The sequence below is a fragment of the Vidua chalybeata genome, chromosome 14 (assembly GCF_026979565.1).
Source record: "Vidua chalybeata isolate OUT-0048 chromosome 14, bVidCha1 merged haplotype, whole genome shotgun sequence".
In the NCBI taxonomy this organism is placed as follows: Eukaryota; Metazoa; Chordata; class Aves; order Passeriformes; family Viduidae; genus Vidua; species Vidua chalybeata.
Window position 1 is genome coordinate 10935571 of NC_071543.1, and position 21376 is coordinate 10956946.

The 21376-nt window shown below is 49.4% G+C and overlaps 2 protein-coding genes across 2 annotated transcripts; one reads left to right on the top strand and one right to left on the bottom strand.

Annotated features, from left to right (window-relative positions):
* Window positions 1–807: 807 nt before the first annotated feature.
* Window positions 808–10465, top strand: NKRF (NFKB repressing factor). The gene is made up of 3 exons (XM_053956155.1): window positions 808–1127; window positions 5459–5580; window positions 7626–10465. Exons 1-3 carry the CDS (start codon window positions 925–927, stop codon window positions 9611–9613), a joined length of 2313 nt encoding a protein of 770 aa, XP_053812130.1. The 5' UTR covers window positions 808–924; the 3' UTR covers window positions 9614–10465.
* Window positions 10466–12221: 1756 nt separating this feature from the next.
* On the bottom strand, window positions 12222–21097 carry UBE2A (ubiquitin conjugating enzyme E2 A). The gene is made up of 6 exons (XM_053955757.1): window positions 20883–21097; window positions 20512–20592; window positions 20377–20402; window positions 15256–15345; window positions 14055–14143; window positions 12222–13664 (listed from the first exon to the last, which is right to left on the bottom strand). The coding sequence occupies exons 1-6, from the start codon at window positions 20924–20926 to the stop codon at window positions 13536–13538; spliced, it is 459 nt and encodes a 152-aa protein (XP_053811732.1). The 5' UTR covers window positions 20927–21097; the 3' UTR covers window positions 12222–13535.
* Between the last annotated feature and the right edge of the window lie 279 nt (window positions 21098–21376).

Genomic DNA, 21376 nt, shown 5'->3' on the forward strand with positions numbered 1-21376 from the left:
CCGGTGGGGATGGCGGTTCCCGGCCCATTGGGGCAACTGCGCCTGTTCGGCAAGGCGTGGGCAGATCCCCGGGGAGGGCGGGCGGAGAGCGGGACCGCGGGGCCCGTGAGGGGCAGGGCAGCCCCGGGCCCGTGAGGGGCAGGGCAGCCCGCGGGGCCCGTGAGGGGCAGGGCAGCCCGCGGGGCCCGTGAGGGGCAGGGCAGCCCGCGGGGCCCGTGAGGAGCAGGGCAGCCCGCGGGGCCCGTGAGGAGCAGCGCAGCCCCGGGGCCCGTGAGGAGCAGGGCAGCCCCGGGCCCTTGAGGGGCAGGGCAGCCCCGGGGCCCGTGAGGAGCAGGGCAGCCCGCGGGGCCCGTGAGGAGCAGGGCAGCCCGCGGGGCCCGTGAAGGGCAGGGCTACCCCGGGGCCCGTGAGGGGCAGGGCAGCCCCGGGGCCCGTGAGGAGCAGGGCAGCCCGCGGGGCCCGTGAGGGGCAGGGCAGCCCCGGGGCCCGTGAGGGGCAGGGCTGCCCCGGGGCTGCCCCGGGACCGGTCCCGTGTGTGGCAGCCGCCGCCAGGGGGCGCTGAGGCCCGCCGCGCTGGCCCCGCCATGGCGGCTGTTTCTCGCGTCGTCTCGCGCGATCGTGACGCGCGGCCACGTGACGCGGCGCCGGCCGGGCCGCGCCGTTCGGCCCCGCGCGAGTGACGGGAGCGGAACCGGGAGCGGGACCGGGAGCGCGACGGCACCTGCGGGGCGGGGCCGCCAGGGAACGGGGCCGGGGGTGGGGGGCAGGTGGCGGGGGAGCTGAGGCTGGGCCGGGCCGACGCCTCCCCGTGGCCCGCAGCGAGCCGCGGCCTGGTCCACACGTGGGGCCTGGTCCCGCCGTACGCGCCCGGGCCCGGTGGGTCCGCGCCCCCGGCGGGGTTCGGCCCCGCGGCCTTTGCCCGCCATGCCGCCGCCGGCAGAGCCGCAGCCGGAGGCGGTGTCCGAGCCGATGCTGGAGCAGTGGCGGCAGTACAACGAGACCGACCGGCAATGGTCGCTGCGCCGCCGCTTCATCCTCCGCCACCTCCCCGCGTACCCCGGCCCCGCCATCGACCAGCTGCTGGCGCTCTCCGTGCTCTGGACCAACCACGTCTTCATGGGCTGCAGGTGAGGCGCGGGGGTCCCACGGGGCGGCGGGCGGTCTCCCGGCTCTCGCTGTCAGCCGGGGGTGCCCCGCAGGACGGGGGTCCCGGGGCTCACTCAGCGGGACGAGCCGTGCTGCCGGCAGGAGTCGGGGTGGAAGTCAAGCGGGACGGGAGCCCCGCGGGGAGAAGGGGCGCAGGCTCCCGTCGTGGCCAAATCTCGGCCCCAGATGCGTTTTGGAAAGTTGCCGCAGAAGAGCTGGGATGAAAGGGGCTGAGACAAGAGCGCTTCTGTCCCTGGCCGGTTTTGTTTGCTCGAGTATGGCGGTGTTTGTATGTGGAGGGGAGCAAGCCACTGGAAAAGTTTATGTGTGTTTTGCAAGGAGTTCTTGATGTCCCGCCCCCAGGACTCGTTTAGCTTTGTGGTGCTGTGCTGTGTCATTTAAGTGAGGAGAGAGTTTCCCTCTGGGCACAAAGCAGCCTGTACAAGTCCCCTGAAGGCTCAGCTTTTCTGGGAGAAATAAGCGTGGAGAAGGGAAGGGGCATCCTTTCATCCAGCCGTACTGACCATAGCCAGGTTGTGGAGATGTGCAGAAACGTCACCCAGGTCTCAGACCCCTTTAATGATGTGATTGTTTTTATCTGGACGGAAGCAGTTGCTTAACGACCAACTTCTGCAAACTGCAGTGACAGAGGAGTTTTGAGAGCACATAGATGGACTTTGAATAATGTTCCATCCCGCAGCCTTGTGCGGGAATACTTTGTGTCATTTCTACAGAGCAAAATCAATATCTTTAAATACAGATCTGCCTGTTTCCTTTTTTTTTTTTTTTTTCCCTGGGTCAAGTACTAGACTCTTCTGCCCTGCAAGCACCAAAATTTAACATAGATTTTAAACAGTTTCAAATTGCAAAGCTTGAGCAATATGTTAAAATTGAAAATATACATATATTTTTCATATACAGTCTGTGTGGTCCATCTTAATGTGTTTGTGTGCTGTCTTAATGGGGACCTTCCCTGTGCCAGGGCTTCTGGGAATGGTGCAATAAACAGTTACAGGGTGCTGCTAATAGGAGTGAACAACTGTGTGGGAAGGTTTCAAGTCCCCAAAACGGATGCAGTTTAAGCCTGTCAGTGCACATACTTGTGATGGACCCCTTCACCTGCAGCTCTCAGGGGAGATGAGGTTTGGGCAGGACGCAGTCTGGAGCCATTACCTGGAGATGTTTCCCCAGAGCTGGCGTGCCTGGCTGGGAGCACTGCACGGGAACGTTCTGTACTGTTAAAACAATGCTAGCTTTACTTACAGTTGCCTGGGGAAAGAAGGGACCTGCAGTATTCCCTGGAATTGTCTTTGGTGTTTGGGAAGAGCTGTTGTTGATTTATCAAGCAAATAGCTTCAGAGTTTGAGGGATTTTTGTTGTTTTCTCTTAAGTTTGTTGACTGGTGTTTGGTTTGGGGTTTTGTTTTGTTTTGTTTTCCTAATGCTGATTTCTTGTCAGCTGTTTGTCAGAGCAGCTCAGCTAGTTAGAGCAGGGTGCTGATAATGACAGTGATGTGGGCTCAGTCCCCATATGGGCCATTCACCCAAGACTTGGACTCGATAATCCTTGTGGGTCCTTTCCAACTCAGACTGTTCTGTGGTTCTGTGAAGAACTGATCAGAGGCTTTGCTATGAAATCTGAGTGTTCTGCTGAGAGATGATGTGGACAGCATCCAGAAAGCTCAGAAAACATGGTCTGTGAGGAAGGGGTTAAGTAAAAGGCTTCATTTAGTTTAGGTGTGGATGAGAGAAGGCGCTCCTGTTCCCAGGTATGTTAAAGGTGGCTGAGGATGGGGCAGTGGTGCAGGAAAGCATTATGCTCTGAAGTTACAGGGATCAGGATAAGGGACAACCTATTAAAGTCACAGCAGGGAGACTTCAGTTAGGTACTGGAGGCGCTGGGTTCCTCTGGCCAGATTAAACACATGTTGAGACTGGTTGATCTCCTCCCCACCCCCAGCAGAAATATGAGCCCCAAAGGTCTCCATCCTTTGTGAAGAATGACAAGTGTCAAATCTGACACTGTTCTTGCACCCTGCTGGAAAGGGACATTGTCCATCACAGGTAATGTCATCTTGTCCCTGTAAGTCAGGGAGAGAAACAGATTCCCACTCCTCTCCCCTTTGGCTGTGAGAGGACAGGGGCATGTCCCGGTTTGAAGGACAGGTGTGTCTGCCAAGGAAGGCGGGAACCTCCCTTGGAATGGAAAATATGACCCCCTTCCCTCTGAATTATTACAGCTTTGAAATTACGGGGCTTTCAGGCAAAGGTATAGGGAAAGGAGCAGCAGTTCTTTTCTAGCACGTACACGTGTAACAGGGCGAGCAGCGCCGGCAGTCCCCGCGAGCAGAGCACAAACCCAGCCCCAGCTCCCCTTGGCTGCAGTTCCGGGCACGGCCAGCAGGGGCGCTGCTGGCTCCCGGCCGGGCAGAGGGGCGATGATTCTCCCAGGGTGGCAAACAAAACAAACCAAAACAAACAAAACAAAATGTAACAGAAACTGCACAGCCCTAGCAGGAGCTTCAGGCTCGGGTGGACGCAGAGTGCAGGGTTAAAGTGTAGCAGAAAATCCAGAGGCAGCAGAAAACACCGGGGCTGGGCAGTGGCAGCCGGGCTTCTGCGAGCAGCTGGGGAGTGCCCTCCGGGAAGAGGGAGGGGCTCGGGTCCCTGGATTTTTCCCCTGAGAAACCCAAATAGATGGTGAGGGTCCTTTGCAGTGATGTAGGGTGTTAATAAGGTCCCAGTTCAGTGTCTGGTCTTATGAGCAAAGGCTCACCCACGGTAGAAGGAGCAGAGGGCTGGGCTCTGGCGGCGGTAATGAATTCTCCCCGCAGTAAAGCTTAACTGTCCTTCTCCCATGCCAGCAGGAGAGAGGGAGAGGAACTGAGCCCAGCCCCTCACCCCCTGGCCAGAATCTCACAGTGTCTTTGCCCTTCAAAAGAGAAAACCCCCCACGTAAGAGAGTAGCAAGCTGCACACTTCCCCCACCTTGGCCATTTCTTTAGTCTCTCTTAAGTACTGGACATTATTTTCTCTTAGTAACAGATGGGACAAAATTCCATGAGAGAAAGAAAAGGAAAAATCCTAACCCCCAACAGGGTATCACCACTATCTCATCTCCCTTTGATCCCTCCTGGAATTTTCTTCCCATTCCCGGTTCCACTGCCTCCACTGAGGACTGAGCTGTGTTGGTGAAGCAGGGACTGCAGTAGTCTGTGCTCAGAGTTCTCCCAGGAGTTTATATAGATCTAATTTCTGCCCGGTCGTCTAAATCAGGAGCAGGAAAAACCTTTCTTGAGTGGAGCTTGAGTAGATTTCCAGAGTCTGTGGAACAGCAGCATTTAGAAGCTGGTGCAAATCACTGCAGCCCTGGCTGTTGGGTCAGTTGTGGGCTCGTGTCTGTGGGCAGTGCCCTGGTGCTTTCTGACTTTAGAAGGTGAGCATACCATGGAACAGGTGCAGCATTGCTCTTTCCTCCTCTCTGACGCTGTGAAGCTGTCAGAGCCTGGTGTCAGGCTGTTTTTGTAGGCTCTCCTTGGATAGAAAGGTTTGGGTTTCTTTCCTATTCAGCCTCAGCATGCAAATGGCTCGAAATCATGTGACAGATCCCCAGAGCAATGGAAAACTGAGCTGGTGGGGGATGTAAGGCCTAGAGGGATGGGACATGTGCCATGCACGTCCTCCTTGTGTGGAACTGTGGGTGCTGCAGCAGGGTCAGGGTTTGCTCAGAGCTTGCCTCACATCTTTAGGTTCAGGAACCTAAAACATGTCAGTTACAGCACCCAGCTAGAATTCAGTTTGGCTTTTTAAAGAGTGGTCAATGAAGGCTGATGAATGCCTTTGTCACCTGACATGGCAATTGTGGTGTTGGTGACGTGCAGGCTCTGGCTGCTGCCCCACACAGGACCCCAGTGCCAGTCTGAGTTCTGTGTTTGATTCACTGAAGCTGCTGCTCCTCCTTCACATCCCAGTGTTCATTAGTGCTCCTGGCAGCTCTGCCAAATACTGTATTTTGTCTGATAATGTATTTAAATTTCAGTTCAGAACACTGTCAGTGTGGTGGCTGCATGGTTTAATCAGAAGTGGGTTCATGCAGAGCCAGGTGAGCTGGTGTGTGGCTGTGTGCCCGTGCCAGAGCAGCTGTGGCAGGGGGACAGTGCTGTGCTCTGCTCCAGCAGGATCAGAGGAGCATCTCCCTTGCACCAGCTGCTGTGTCTCAGGCAGCTTTAGTTGTTTTACATAATAGAAGCTTGTGTGTGCATGTGTGCTGCCCCTGGGGCTGGCTCTGAGGTGTTCTGCTGTTGACCCCACAGATACGGTGTGCAGGTCATGGAGAAGGTTCTCAAGATGGCTGAAGGCATCGACATTGGGGAAACGAGGTCGTACGAGTTGGTGCCCAACAGGAAGCTGAAGAGATACCGCTCTCCGTCAGACAGTGAGTACATCTGCCGTGTTAATGAGCCTTCCCTTCCCTGTTTGGGGGGCAGCCCTGGCAGCATGGTGCCAGTGTGCCACCGGGCCATCTCTGGGACAGCCAGCACAGCAAACTGGAGGGAAGTGCCCGTGCTGTGCTCTGCTGGACTGCAGAGCAGTTCCCCCTCCTCTGCCGTGTGCATGATTCACACACAGTTCTGTCTTTGCTTAAGAAAATACCATTTTTCATTTCAATTATCAGGTAATTGGTTTCCCCTAGGGATGGTGTTTGGAATTAAATACCTGTCTGGCTTTGTCTGCTGTGGTGAGGTGTGATGTTCTGACCCAAGGAAGGGTTGTTTATGTACACAGTGATGTTCAGTTGATTTTGAGTTACAACCTGCTTGGAGCTTTGAGGGGATGGGGAGTAGACATGATGTGTAGTTTTGGAGTTTTTTCCCCCCCCGCTGGACCTGGAAGAGTGCTGTAGTCCCATGGTCTCAGGGATCAGTGTTCCAGCTGTAGCTTTTCCAGTGGAGGAAATGCAGCAGGCAGAGAGGGCTGGCAGATGGATGGCTCCGTCTGCTGGCTGCTGCATGGCACTTCCGAGCTGCCTGCCCTCCCTCTGGAGAGGGGCGGGAATTGTGCCTGGCTATGGGCAGGCCCCTGTGTCAGTCAGCACTGTGGCTGTGTGAGGCACAAATGGCCAGACAGCACAGGACTCCTCTGGGCTTGGGTATAATTTCTAGCTCTGACAAAGTTGCTTCCCTTACTTTTGACAGCCAGCAGTCTTTCTGTGCTTCCATGGGCCAGCTGCAAAACTGAGGAGATACTGTTCTTCTCCCGTGTTTTGTCTGTCACAGCAGCAGCCCTGAGGGTTCTCCAGGGCTTGTTGCACAGACGGCATAATGAACTGTTCTGCTGGCAAGAGCCTTTAGGTGCTGCTGCAGTGCAGCCATCAAAAACAGACGGAGGAAGAAATGCAAACCTTGCCATAATTCATCAAAACTGATGGGCAAAGGATTTAATGCGTAAGAGCTTTGTCACCGGATTTCAGTAGGAAGGAAGGGCTGTTTGTGCTGCGTGCAGGTGTTGTTTTCACCTGCAGCGAGCTGGGTGGCGATACCTGTGCTGTGGTGGTTGATGTCTAGACAGTCTGACCTACAGCAAGGCCACACACACTGGCACTGGATTAGGCAGCATTTCCCAGCGCTGAGCTGGCCTTTTGCTCCTCCGATGAAATTACACACATGTACCACGTCAGCATGTGGGTGGTGAATCTTCCACAGGAGAAGTCTTGTGTAACCATCTCTTAGATGTAACATATTTGCTTGTCAGCTATTTGATTCTCCCCTTCTGCAGTAGCTGTGCACGCCAGGATAGTCTGTCTAATTTGCATTTCTTCTGGTGAAGAAACAAGAGGTCTGTCAGTAATGGGGCCCTCAGTCACTGCAGCTGTCCCTTGAGGCTCAGGCCTCAAACATTTCTTCATGTTTGCTGCCCTTTAGCCCAAAGCAATTACACTGAGAGAAAATGTGCTTCTATTAAGTCAGTAACAGCCCTGTGTGTTTTGGAAAGGAGGGTTTGGTACCACTGTGTTCCACCTCATATGAGGAGACCTGATGATAAAGTAGTTTTATCTCACATCATCCTGCAACCCTGCAGCAGAGTCAGAGCTGAGGTTCTAGTCCTGCTCTGGTGTTCTGTCTTGTTGACCATAGTTTTACTTACTAATTATTTTAGTAGATTTGAAGGGATGAACTTCAGAAGTGACCAGATGGGTCAGTGGGCAATGCTGGAAGGCAGTGTCACGTGACTAAATATGTAGAGATTTTTGTGTAGTAGCTGTGAAAGTGGAAACACCACTGTAGTGACCTGCACAAGAATGAATGGTTGTCTTTGATGAATTGTGAATGTCTTTTGGAAGGAAACCTTTTGGGTTTTGGCTAAGGAATGCAAATCCTGTGTTCAGAGCCTGCAGGCTCCTCTTGAAGATCACTTTCTGAAAACAGTGTCTCCCTGTCATAGCACATATTGGTAATTGTGTAATATTCTTCCATCTCGTAGGTCCAGAGCCAGAAGAGGTTCCTGAGCCACCCAAAAAGGTGGTCCCCAGGTTCCGAGTGCGACCACGCTTTGAGCCCATACATTTTGTCACCAGTGCTGAGAAGGATGGCAAGAAGGACAATTCTCTGGATAACCAAAGGCAGGAGGTGAACCAGGAGGCAAATACAAACAGCATGGCACAGCCAGCTGAAAACTGTACAAATTCTTTTGTGAATGCACGAGAGGTGAATCCCCAGCTCTCCAGCTCAGCTGGGCTTGGCTTTGCAGGCCCAGCAGCAGCAGCCAAGAAGGCTGTGAATAGTGTGGACTCTACCACAAGCAATGCTGTGCCGGTTTCTGTTTCCCCTTCAACTGCCCCGTCTGCATCAGAGACTTTCCCTCCATCAGCAATAATGCTGAAGCAGAGCTTTATGGAGAAACTGTCAGCAGCTGTCTGGAAAAATCTTACTAATCCAGATGCAAACACTGGGACAGATAAAATTAACTTCACGTATCTTTTGACACGTTCAATTCAGGCATGCAAGACAAACCCTGAATATATTTATGTTCCTCTGAAAGAGATCGCCCCCGCTGACCTGCCCAAGAGCAAGAAGCTCCTGACAGATGGCTTCGCTTGTGAGGTGCGATGTCAGAACGTCTACCTGGCCACGGGCTACGCCGGCAGCAAGAACGGATCCCGGGATCGAGCCGCGGAGCAGGCAGTGAAGCTGCTGAAGAAATCCGTGGAAGTTCGAGTTGTTCAGCGGAAGTTCAAGCACACCTACCACGAGGACCTGGTGGTGTGTGAGGCAGGTGTGTGTCGCCCAGATTTCCCTCCCGCTCTCAAACCTCACGAGGAGTTCGTAGTTGCCAACAGGGACTGTGTCCCAATGCAGCCCGGTACTGAATCCATGAAGGGTTCCACGAATACCAACAAAGACTGGACTAGTTTTGTCCTCACAGAGAATGCCAGTGATGCAATAGGAATACTTAACAATTCTGCCTCATATAACAAAATGTCTGTTGAATATAAGTATGAATTAATGCCCAACCGCTCGTGGCGTTGTCAGGTGTATCTTCAAGATCACTGCCTGGCTGAGGGATTTGGCACAAAAAAGACCAGCAAGCACGCGGCAGCTGAGGAGGCACTGAAAATCCTGCAGAAGATGCAGTCAAATATAGCATCCATCAAAGTGACCCAGGTGCAGAAAGTGGGCTGCTCATCACGGGGCTCTGGGAGGAAGAAGGACCTGAAGGACCTGGTGATCTACGAGAACTCCAGTAACCCGGTGTGTACCCTGAACGACACCGCCCAGTTCAACAAGATGACGGTGGAGTACGTCTTTGAGAGGATGACAGGCATGCGATGGAAATGCAAGGTGATGCTTGAAGATGAATTCATCGCAGAAGCAGTTGGAGTGAAGAAATCTGTCAAGCATGAGGCAGCAGAGGAAGCCGTGAAAATCCTCAAAAAGACTCAGCCAACTGTTGTTAATAACCTGAAGAAAGGCACTGTTGAAGACGTCATCTCCAGAAATGAGATTCGAGGTCGATCAGCAGAAGAGGCTTTCAAACAGAAGATCAAAGAAGACAACATTGGGAACCAAATTTTAAGAAAGATGGGCTGGACAGGTGGTGGCCTAGGGAAAGATGGTGAAGGAATTAGGGAGCCTATTTCAGTAAAGGAGCAGTTCAAAAGGGAGGGACTTGGGCTTGATGTGGAAAGGGTGAACAGAATCGCTAAGAGAGATATTGAAGAGATCATTCGAAACTATGCACGTTCAGACAGTCACATTGACTTGACTTTCTCTAGAGAACTGACCATGGATGAGCGGAAGCAGATACATCAAATTGCTCAAAAATATGGTCTTAAAAGTAAATCCCATGGGCAGGGACACAACAGGTACTTGGTGGTGAGCAGGAAGCGGCGCAAGGAAGATCTGTTAGACCAGCTGAAGCAGGAAGGCCAGGTTGGGCATTATGAGCTTATCATGCCCCAAGCAAACTGAGGTGAGGTGTCCCCTTTGACGAGAGACTGAGTTTCCGGGACACTCGACTAAAGAAAGAGATGCTGCATTTTCTCGTGGGTAATAATGACATTAAAGTCTTTTACTTTGGCAATATAATTTCTAAAACGTTGTTAGGTGTTTAGAACCAACCGAATTATGTTCAAATGCATTAGCACAACCCAAAAGCAGTAGTGCTGTTACTGTATGTGTCTTTGATATTACTTGTTCCTTCACATTTTAATAGTTTTGTAATAGCAAACACACATGTCCAATGAGAAGGAATTTGACATCATTTAAAATTATAGGTCCCTTACTCTTCTTGAGCAAGGAAGGAAAAAAAAACCTTTTTAAAAAAAAAAAAAAAAGCAAAGGAAATGCAGTCTGGGGGCATAAACTTGTATGTAAAATTGGTATTAATGACAACAAAAATAAAGTTTTATTTCTGGAAAAAAAAAAGGTTTTGTCACACTTTGTATTAAAAAAAGTGTGAAAACTTCATTATTCTTGAGAAATACATATATCCAGGTTTTGTCTCTGCTGTGTGTGTATGTACAGTATGTAAACCTTAACCACTTTAGTGGTAGTTTTATTCATAGATTTCTACCTTGAGTCTCCCATTCTGAGAATCACTGAAGGCGCCTTCATTGCCAGCAAACGGGACTGAGAGAATTCCAGCGTTTCTACCTTGGAGAACGGTTGACATGTGCAGATGCCATGGTGAAGTGTGAAATATAAAAACTGGAGGTAAATGCAGAGCCCACGCTCAAAGATGCTCTTGTAGCTTGTGGGGATTGTTATATAACTTATTTTTTTACTTGGAATATCAGCTCTTTAATCCTGAACAAAACTGAATCTGTGCCTGGTTATTTCTCTGCTCCATCCCTGTACTGGTGCTTGTGTCTGGTGAGGGCCATTCCCTAGGGAAGCTCTCCAGGGCCAGCTTATGCCACTGGGAGGCCGGGGTGCTCCCCTCCCTTATGCGCTGCTCTGCCAGCAGGGTTACAGGACACAGTGCTCTGAGCCTTGGAGAACACTCACTTCATGCTTAGGAAGCTTAAGGGATAGCAACTGGCCTTGGAAGAGCCAGGAGTGAGGCATGCCTAGAGATGCTGGTTGTTCTGTCAGCAGTGGGGTCTGCAGATGCTTCTGTAGCACTAATTCAGTCCTAATGCAGCGTTTTTGTCAGGTCTCCTGTTGCCATGTCTCAGCCATCACCTGCAGTTTTCTGCTACTTACATTTGCTTCTCCAAATCATGGCACCCTCCTCTACCTTTTTTCCCACCTCTTGTTCTGTTCTGTTTTTAAATGCTCTCAGGGCTGAGGTGAGGATGCCTAACCTCAGAATGTTGTGGTGGTGAGCAGTTAGAGGGATTTTGGTCCCTGAAGGGTGATGAGGGAGAGGAGAGACTGCCCTGGCAGGTGAGACTCAGGAGCAAGAGTCTTCACCTCTCTGCCTGGCTGCAGCGCAGCTTCTGCCTGCTTGGTCTGCTGAGTAACAACTTGCTGCTGCTGTGAAAAAATAGCATGACAGTAAATTCTGAAAGTAGATTTTTTTTCCATTTTGTTTGGGGTTGGTTTTTGTGCATTTCTTCTCCATATGTCTGAATTCTGCTGTCAAGAACACTGGACTGTAGCAGATGGTGCTGTAGGAGTGGAAGAAGCCTGGTACTTTCTAGGGAAAGGAGTGAAGCTCCTCCTCCCTAGCTTGGGTATGCAGCAGGTTGTTAGAGCTTGGTGATGCCAAGGAAGGCAGTAAGAGTTCCACTGGTATTCAAGATGAAAAATGCCTCTTTTGGGAGAGGTGGGGCCTAGCTGTAGTCATTGTAGCTCAGCAGGGGCAGCTGGCACCGTCAGTCTGTGCAGGATGTTGCCTTTCCTGTCCTGGGTCGTGGCTGTGACCCCTCTGACCGCACGGGGCCTGTGCAGGACTGGGGGGGAGAACGGCAGCATCACTGTGCCCAGGGGGCTGCGGAGCCTCAGCCTTCAGGAGAGGCACCACGGGGCGATGGTGGAGTCTGTGGATAAAGGACTTGCCTGAGCAAGGCAGGATTTTCTTTGGCAGTCCTCTGCCACTCATTTCTGGCTGCTGTCAGAGTGCACTCGTTGGTTTGGTTTTTTTTAAACTAGTGAAACAAACACAAGAATGGTGGGACTGCTACGAGGGCCTCTGTGGCCTTAGAGGGACTTGGCTCCCTCAGAAAGGGTTGTGGCATTACAGCTGCTCCAGGCAGCACAAGGCTGTTCCAGGGTACAAGCTGTCACTGCAGGTACAAATCTGCATTAAATTTTTTCAAAGAGCCCAGCTACTTGTACAGAAACCCACTTTTATTATCTGCCACTCATCATAAATCCTGTTCTCCACCTGCTAAGACAGGAGGAAAGTAAATGCAATTCCCGTATCAACTGAGCTCATGAATTTGCTGTAGCTAACTCAGGTCCCGGGTTCCTTTCTGTCCACAGCCCAGTCCCAGCCCTGTCTCTCCCTCACTGCTCCTCCCCTGCACTACCCCAGGCACACCTCTCCCCACTGCTGGGAGGAAGTATCACAGTACCCCACACCAAACTGCTGGCAGCCCAGTTAAATAAGCACAGTTATACACTTCTTGCCTATTTATACAATAAGCACTAAGGTTACACTTTATTTACAACTTTTGAAAAATGTACAGTTTCTTACATGGGTTACTTGTGCAAAGTTATACTTTTCAACTAACAGACCAATGTGCACACAAAAGACACTGGAACAGTGGACAACACAATTGCAGGTTCCATCCCACACTGCTGCTTAAGGTTCTGTATCCAAAGGTACAAACTTGCCTTACAAAAAAAGTGACTGGACTTAAAAATGTTTTTTTTCAGAATTGAAAAAATACTTCCATAAAACTGAAGGGAACAAACTCAAGCATGCAGCAGTAGCTCACACAAACCACGCCGTCATCTACGAGGAGCAGAAACTGCAGAGACTCGAGTGCCTACCCTGGACTTAATTCAAACTTTCCACAAGACAAAGTTAGATCCCAAACAATTTATCTTTCTCAGCTAAAGATAAGGGGCAGGAAAAAGACACTGAAGGAGAGTAATTCCATCACTGGAACAGGTGAGGTTTTACCTCTTCCTTAATGTGGAAGGCCTTTTGCTGAGTACCACAGCTCTGCCTGCTTTTGTCCAGTAATGCCTCGGTGACAGGACTATAGAAACCTACTGACAGTTTCTGTAGGCATGTCCTTTAAAACAGTAATAAAAAAAAAAAAAAAGGCTTGTTTCTCACTCTCAGCAAAGATCCAAGTACCACAGCCGTAGTGATTTATGTAGATCTGTACATAAATCTTGCATGTGAAGTGCAGAAGTAACAAGCATTCCAGGGTCTTATTAATTCTTTGAATTGGAATCAATTGAAGAGTTCATTTTTTTAACATGAGTAAAGGAGTGGATAAACCAATACAAAAGGGAAACAAAAGATGATTTCTTCATCCAGTACTTAGAAATGCAGTGGGGTCTAAACCAATAGTAGAGGTAAGTGACCAGCCCGGACACATCAGCACTTTAGTTAATATCAGTTAAAAAATGTGTATGTATATAAACATCCCTTTTATCAAGCTACACATAAGCATCACTGTGTATAACACAATTACAATTAAAAGCTTAGTGTACACTACAGAAATGCACAATACTGCCCTAAGACTGGAGAGGGACCACAGAAAATGAATTCAGCATCAGTAACTCTTTTGCAAGTAACCCAAGTACAGAACGTTTGACTTCAAAGTGGGTGGGTTCTGATGTCCAAGGAGAAGAAGCTTCAGCAAGGGAGGGTGGCAACAGCACAACAGCTATTTTGCTTGCAAAGTAAATGCTAGGAGGAAAAAGATGACTCGGACACTTTGTTTATTTTCCTCATCAACAGAGTGTTCATTTGCATCATCCTGGGTCAACAGTCACGCCAGCTCTGTTCTACTATTGCAGAAACCCGTTTTTCATATTCCCGCTTATTCTCTTGGTATAGCTGAGCTGCCTGGCTGTTTGCTGGACTGTTCGGATTTGGCTCATCCAATAGGGACTGTGCAAAGAGAAAAAGATCCTTAGGCACTGCAAAGTACAGTTTTCCAACACATTCTCTAATCTAGCCACAGTAGTCAGAGCAGAGATGTTAGTCCAGGTGCAGCACACTGCATCCCTGCAGCTGCAAGGCTTTAGAGGCTTTGGCCACCAGTGGCACCCCTGCCCAGTGCAGGTGACTGACTTGCTGTGACAGCCAAGCATTGCTGGTGAGCCCCTGCAGTGCCCACGTGTGCCGCAGCCTGGCCAGTGTACACCTGGGAAGGATTCACACTTTGCCAATATCATAGCTGCTATACTGGCTCTTAGGAGAGGGGACAATAAGTTTCCTGAGCTGTTTTTGTCAAAGCATCCTAATGTAAATCTGTCTCTTCATGCAGAGTTCTTTTACCTGTATGGATGTTAAGATGGAGGAGACATCATAAGTGGGGCTCCAGCGATTCTGAAGGATATCCAGACATATACTACCATCTGCATAGACTGGAAAGGGTCAAAAAAACCAGCTTAAAACACAACTTGTACAGCTACTGGCTTTTCTCCCTAGTATTGCCCAGTCCTGAAAACCTGTGTACAGACACACTGCAACAGTCCATAGTGTCTGACAGCCTGGAATCCTGCAAAAACAGGCCTGTAGGTAGGAAGCAGCAAAGCTCCTCACCAACAGAAGCCTGATGTATTTAAACTCAACCCCTGGTTATTCTCTCACAAACTTCTCTGTGTCTTTGCAACTACCGCTGTGGAAAATCATGAACAGATTTTAAGGCAAAAAAATTTTAGCTACCCAGAAGTGAACCAAACAAAGAACACCCACAAACAGTTGTTCACACTCAAGTTTTCCCCATGAAGTCTCTACAGCAGAGTCCAGTCACCTTACTCACAGCAGCTACATGAGAACCTTCCCTCCCTGCACTGTACCCACAGTTGCCATGTTGGAAGGTTTCTGGTATTTTTGCACAAAGCTCCACATTTGTTTGGAGGCAAGGAATACCTCTCCAGCCTTTAGTTAGCAAGGAAGGGGATTAATTAAACAATCTTACTGTCACTGGCTATAGCTGGACTACACTTCATGGTATATGATTCTTACAGGCATTTTGGGGAAGAAAAGTGATAAATGACAGCTGCATTCACTGGTGTCACTATGCTATGTCTACAATACATACAGACAGAAGTCCAAAGCACTGCTATTTAAGTACAAAACATTCTTCTGTAAGGCTCAACAGGCAGTTGAGTGTCTCATCAGCACTGTGCTGTAACACCTGAAAGGTAAGAGGCTCCTTTTATTGCCCCTTTCTTTTCAAGTCTGAGCACTGCTCACATATCCATCCTCACCAAAACTACACAACCACGCTGGAATTTTGCTGCCTTATCAGATAGTGGAAACATTTATAATAAATAGACCTTTTATACAGAAACCCATAACAAAAAAAAAAAAAAAAAAAAAAAAAAAAAAAAACAAAAAAAAACCAAACAAACAAAAAACAAACAAAAAAACAAAAAAACCCAAACAAACAAAAAACCAGCCCTCTCTTCCCCCTCCACCAAACCTCCAACAAAACAGCAAAAGTAAACCCAAGCATTGTTTAAGTACTTACCATTTGGATGAAACATTTTAGAGACAAATCTGACAGTAGGTGGCTTATTTGGGTATTCTTCTGTGAATTCTATTGTAAGTTTGAAAGTTCCTGGAGTTAAAAGAGAGATAAGCAACTTTTATTCAGCATATTTACACAAGGGATGAGTAAGTAGCATTCCCCCACAATACACACTGACACTACTGTGCTCACACAGGCATGATGGATATGGAACGCACATTGTGCAATCCCACAGCAATTCCTTTACTCTCATGGAGTTAATCATTAATGCTGAAGTCCCAGACAGTACTGGTACAAGAGTATTTCCTGTGACTTACTTTTATTAAGCCAGTTAAAAGGTTTGTGTAGGGAAATAAATCTGCCCTTGGGGTTTTCTTCCAGAGAGCCTAATCCCAGTACACTGTACAAACAACAGCAGTGGGTGTAGAACCATCTGTGTAACATAACGTCATTCAGTGAGTCCTATCTATGGAATATGCTGTCATAGCAAGGGCCTTATAATTTATTTCCTCTAAATTAAAAAAAAAAAAGCATATTTCTCAACAACTGTAAGGTAATCAGGTCTTGCAGAAAAGTAATATTGAATGCAGCATCCAAATCTGACACTTTAAAATATAAACCTGACTATTTACTTCACACTAACTGGTCATCCTTAGAGAAAGACTGATTGAGCAGAAACAGAGAACTGTAGCTGAGTCTCAATCCAAACATTTTAACAGCCTGCACCAACGTAAGTTATTTTAGCCCTTCTCCTCAGGCTATGATAATTTGAGAATAAGAAGTCTGTCAACTAAGCTGCACATATGGGTTCAGGGGATTAAGGACTACTCCTGATTCAGCTCGGTAACCAAGGAACTCTACCTACTCCGCTGCAGACCACGCAAGCTCCTCCCAACCACGCTGCCACCAAGAGCAACCAGCCCCAGAGGCAGCCTGGGATGTTCCTGGGTATGCCCAGAGAACATCTGAAGCACCTGGATATAAATATAAGCTCACCTGTGGGAGGACTGCACCTGACACTAACAGCTGGAACAAGCTGCTGGGGGGGCATATTGCCTTTTTTGAAAGGGCATCCTTATGTATCAGAGATGGATGAGTCACGTTCCCTCCATCCCCCCTATGCTCAGTGTCCTTGCTTCCTATTGTGAGGGAGTTTTGCAGCCCTAATATAATGAAGTTATTCATTTGTTTGGCTGGCAAACATGTGCCAATAACTGGTAAGCTAGAGAACAGCTTTTTGGTTTTCCTTTTTTTTTTTTTTCCCAGATCATCAAGGACCTACAAGACTACAGGAGATAAACTGTAACACTGAGTTGCAAGAAATGAAGGTCATTGCTTTGACGTTCCAGTTAGCATATGAAGACACAGCACAGATGCTTTAGCACTTTCTCTACAGCAGTGGGAAGTCTCAACACCCTAAAAATAAGTTTATGCATGTTTGGGTTTTTTATTAGCAGCCTAACAATGTAACAGCAGAGAGCCAACACTATGCTATCTCACTGTGAAACAAACGAGCCAGAACAGTAGAGGTAGGATTGTTCAAATTAGTGGAAGTCTGCAGTGGGGTTTTCAAGTTTACTCCAGCTTAGTCCAGTGGCACAGAGCCAGGTGTGAGATCAGCTTGAAACCCAGGACTGGGAAGTTAGGAACAACTTCTACCAGCTGCAAACATCAGCTCCTTAGAAACAAATGCTTAGATTTGATTCCAGATATTCTCAGCTCTCCCTGCCCCAGTTCTGGTTCTCAGTAGCCTCCTCCTGAGGAAGGAGTGACTAAGCAAGCAGTAGGCTGAAAACCAAGCACAAATCATCACACAGGTTTGACAGTAAGAGCGGTAGTTTGGTCTTAGAATCTTTTTAAAACTACTGAAAGAAAGGGAAGCTATTGTCCCACCAGAGACAGGACAGTGCTACTTTAACACAAATCTGAGCATGGGGCTCATGTGGAGCAATATCCAGCTGGAGTATCTACCTACTCAGATTTCCAAGTCAGGGCCCAGAGTGGCAATGGCTCTTTGGAAATGCTCCACAGTATGCAAACCCTCACTATTGAGCCTTATTAAAGGGCAAATCCAGAGATCTGACGCACCAAAGTCCAAGGGTCACTCACACTGAAAGCCCACAACAGGTATCACAACACACTGCTGGGGATGAGGCCTTCAGGGTCCAGTCCCTTCTGTCACTAATTTTAATGCTTTCAACTGGTATTTCTCACTACTTACCCTAGACAGACATTTTTTTAAACCATGAATTATCATATTTACTGTCATTATTGATACTGGGATCACCACTAATCTTAGGCAAACATTCTCTTTTCTGCCCTGTACTTACCCTGTTGCTCACTTCTACCTCAGGATTTGAGACCCTGACACAGCCAAGAGAGGCTTCTGCACAGCCTGTGCACCAGCCCCAGCTACTCCAGAGAGCAGAGCCCGTGTCCCTGCAGGGCCCCCTCACTGCAGCTCCCAAGAGCAACCCCTCCATTCCACTGCCCCAAAAGCAGGGACGAGCTCTTTCACTCCTCCTCGAGGATACAGGATCCATATTCCATGAGCAAGGCATAAACCACACACAAGACAAATGCCCTGTGTTCTCTGTTCAAGCCTCCTGCACAATCACAGCAAGGCAGGAGGATACAATAACTGAGCTACTTAAATCTCTCTGAGCCAGGAATCCTACACTAACCACAGTATCATCATCCAGCTTCAGAGAAATGGGTCTACAGGACTGGGACAGCCTGGATTTCCATTGCTGTGCCAGCATTACCACTTTAGATGCCACACACAAAAATTCTTAGAAATATGGTGAAGGGCAGGATAAATATCCCCAGGGTCCTACTGCAGACACCTGCAATTGAATCCTCTTAAACCAGAAGATGGAAGTTATGCTGCTGATCTAAATTAGTGCTTAGGTTGCTCCTAAGCTGAGCCAGCCTGCACACTGAGTTGTGAAAACACCCTCCAAAGTCTGGGGGAGGAGGAGGAGGGATATCAGCTGCAGAATGCTGCACAGCAAGTAAACAAATGTGTTTCAACTTCAGGTTTGCATCCCAGACAAACTACGACATCTCAGAAAATGCAAGTAGAAGGCCCTCACCAGAACGAGGATAAAGAACAGTAACTCTCATGATGTTGGCATTATTGTACCTCTAGAATAACAAACCCCTCCGAATTTCACAGACTGCTTTTACAAGAACTAAGCTATCTGAAATTTTACAGTATCACCACAGAGTGAAAGAGCCTAAAAATGAAAAACAACACTGACCTGCAAAGACTTCATGAGAAAGACTGCAGAGTTTCAGTATCTTTAAGAACCTGTGCAGTTGCAAAGCAAGTCCAAACTAACATGCTGTTACATTAAAATTTCCTTACTCTTACCTACATGAAGCTGAACTGCATTTGGACTGCACTAGCATTATCTGAACTGAGCTACTCCATTCACTGAATGGGAAAGCACAGCTGAGGCACCAACAAGCCCTATCTGCAGGCTCCACTTAGTGCTTTGTTATCTAGGAAAGTAAGATACATCCAGAGGGGAGGAGATAAGCAGATATCTGCAACACAAGACACATCTGTTTTCCTGAGCATGCAGTGTGAAAACACAGGCTTTGCTAAGAAAAGAGCAATCCATCACACCTTGAGATTACATTATGACATCAACCAAAGCAGGAGGACAGCAGCAGCAGCCTCAGCATATGCCTGAACCTCAAAGTGCTGCGAGTGCAACACGTCCTCAGTGTCCAAGATAAAGACACAATGCTGCCTCAGAAAGCACACAGGAAATCAATACGCCAGGGCTCTCAAAAGCAGTCCTCAACCTTCTGCAACTAAATGGAAATACATGGAAAAAAAAAAAACCCTTATAGCATCTGTTAACCACATGCTGAGCTGGAAGAGCCTGAGCATGGCAAGAACCTGCATTTTAGCACACTGCAAGGAGACAGCTTTCTGCTCCAAACAGTGAATCACTCTATTAGCAGCAGTGCTCCAAGAGCCTAAAGCAGCTCTAGCAACCCCCACAGAAGTTTAAGTGAGCCCTTCTTTACAAGTTACCAGATGAGGCAGCAAAATACATTTAGTCTAGCTGTTCTATTATGCAATGTCTTAAGTCCAAGTTCTAAACATCAGACTGCTGAAGCAGCTACTCCAGCAAATTTTTTAACAAAGAAATACATTAAAAAGAAGTGAGTTTTCAGAGTTTTCTTAGGCTTGAAATATTTAAAGTCTTCAAAATCTTCACAGAGAAATACAGTCTGCAATTCAGAGGCACATTCACAGGTGCTACCTCCATGGATAAACAAAGTCAAGGGAGTTAGCCAAGAACAACATAAGAGTTAAGGAATTTTTCCTATGCTTTTGTCATGAGTCATGGAGATCTAAGATTAATTATAGCCTACACTGAAAGTACCTTAAAAAATGCATCACTGATTTCAGTTAGACAGTATTTCATGTCTAACAGGTTTTCACAATACTTAAGTACTCATACAGCATCAGTAAACCCATCAAAGTCAGGAAGACCAGAGGGAAACTAGAGGTATGTCAGCAGGACCTATTTAGTCAGCTTTTAAACTTAAAAAGTCTTTTCAGTCTTAATCCCTGAATTACATCAATTGGAGCAGAGCAAAATAAATGACAAGAAAAAGCCACTCTTCTGAATTTCCTCAAACATTCAGCTGGCTCACATTGGAACTTGCTCACAAAACACTTCCAGCATCAGGAAAAAACAGAACTCAGAGAAAAGACAACAGTTCTATACCAAGTTCTTGATGGTTACCCAAACAGGAATGTCCCTAAAAACATGATCCAGAGTTCAACAGAAAACTTTGTAGAGGTCCTTAAAATGACTTATAATAGATATAGCGACTACATACAACACTGTACAAGCTAATTTGTACGTTTTTGTAAGTCAGCACAGCAATCTAAATCTACAACACTGAGAATAGGATTAGAAAAATAATATTTACATCAGTCAGGCACACGTGTGTGGTCAGGTGAACATGCACCCACGTCCCCCCGCCACCTCCAGGCCCACACCTGTTGCAGGAGTCTACGGTAGTGACACCAAGGCCGTGTCAAACCGCAGCAGTTTACCCCGAGACACCCGCCCCGCACGCCGCACTTACCGTCCTCGAAAGGGGTCCCCTCGGGCCTGGAGAAGGGAAAGCAAAGCACAGCGTTACCCCGCTGGCAGCCCGGCTCCGGCCCCGCGGCGGCTGAGCGGCCCCCGCGGCCCGCCGCCCCCTTCCCTGCCGACTCACCCGAAGATGACGGCGTTCCACACCATGATGTTGTTCTCAGAGGGGGCCCCGCTCACCCCGGCCGGGGGATCCTCCTGCAGCCTGCGGGGCACAGCGACGGTGAGCGCGGCCTGCGCCCCCCGCGCTGCGCAAACGGCGTAACCCGGCCCGGCAGCGCCCGCGCCGCGCAAACGGCGTAACCCGGCCCGGCAGCCGCCGCCTGCGCAAGCGGCGTAACCCGCGGCAGGCAGCGCCGCCCGCGCTACGCAATCAGCGGAGCGCGCCTTGCCCCGCCGCCATGTTGTGCTGCCCCCTCCTCCCCCGGTAGCGCTCGGCCCTTCGTTCTCCTCCCCCCCGCCTGCCCCTTTACCCTCGGCCCGCGGCCTCGGTACCTCTTGAAGTCCCGCATGAGGCGCCTACGGGCCGGAGTGGACATGGCGGGCTGAGGGTTATAGCTCAGGCATACACTGCCGGAGGGAGCGCCGGGCGCGGCCGAGGTTCGAGCTCCGACTGAGGCGGCGGCGGCGCTGACGGACAGGAGCGATCGCGGCCTCTACCACTACGGCGGGCGCGGGGGGGGGGAGGGGGGGGAGCGTGGGCTGCACCGACTCCTGCGCCGGCAGCCGGACGGTCCCGGGATGTACCAACGGCGCAGGGAGAGGGGGGCGGAGCCGGATGTGGCTGAGCCCCCGGCCCAGCCTCTACCACCACGGCGGGGGGCGGTGCCTGGGGGCGGTACCAACGGCGGCGGAGGGCGGGGGTGTGACGGCAGCAGTGGCGTCACGGAGGGGGCGGCGCGGCGGGGCCGCTGCGGGTCGGGAGCGAAACAGTTCAAGAGGAGAGCAAAGGCCGGGCGCACGGGCGAGCCGGAGCTGGGAGCTCGTTC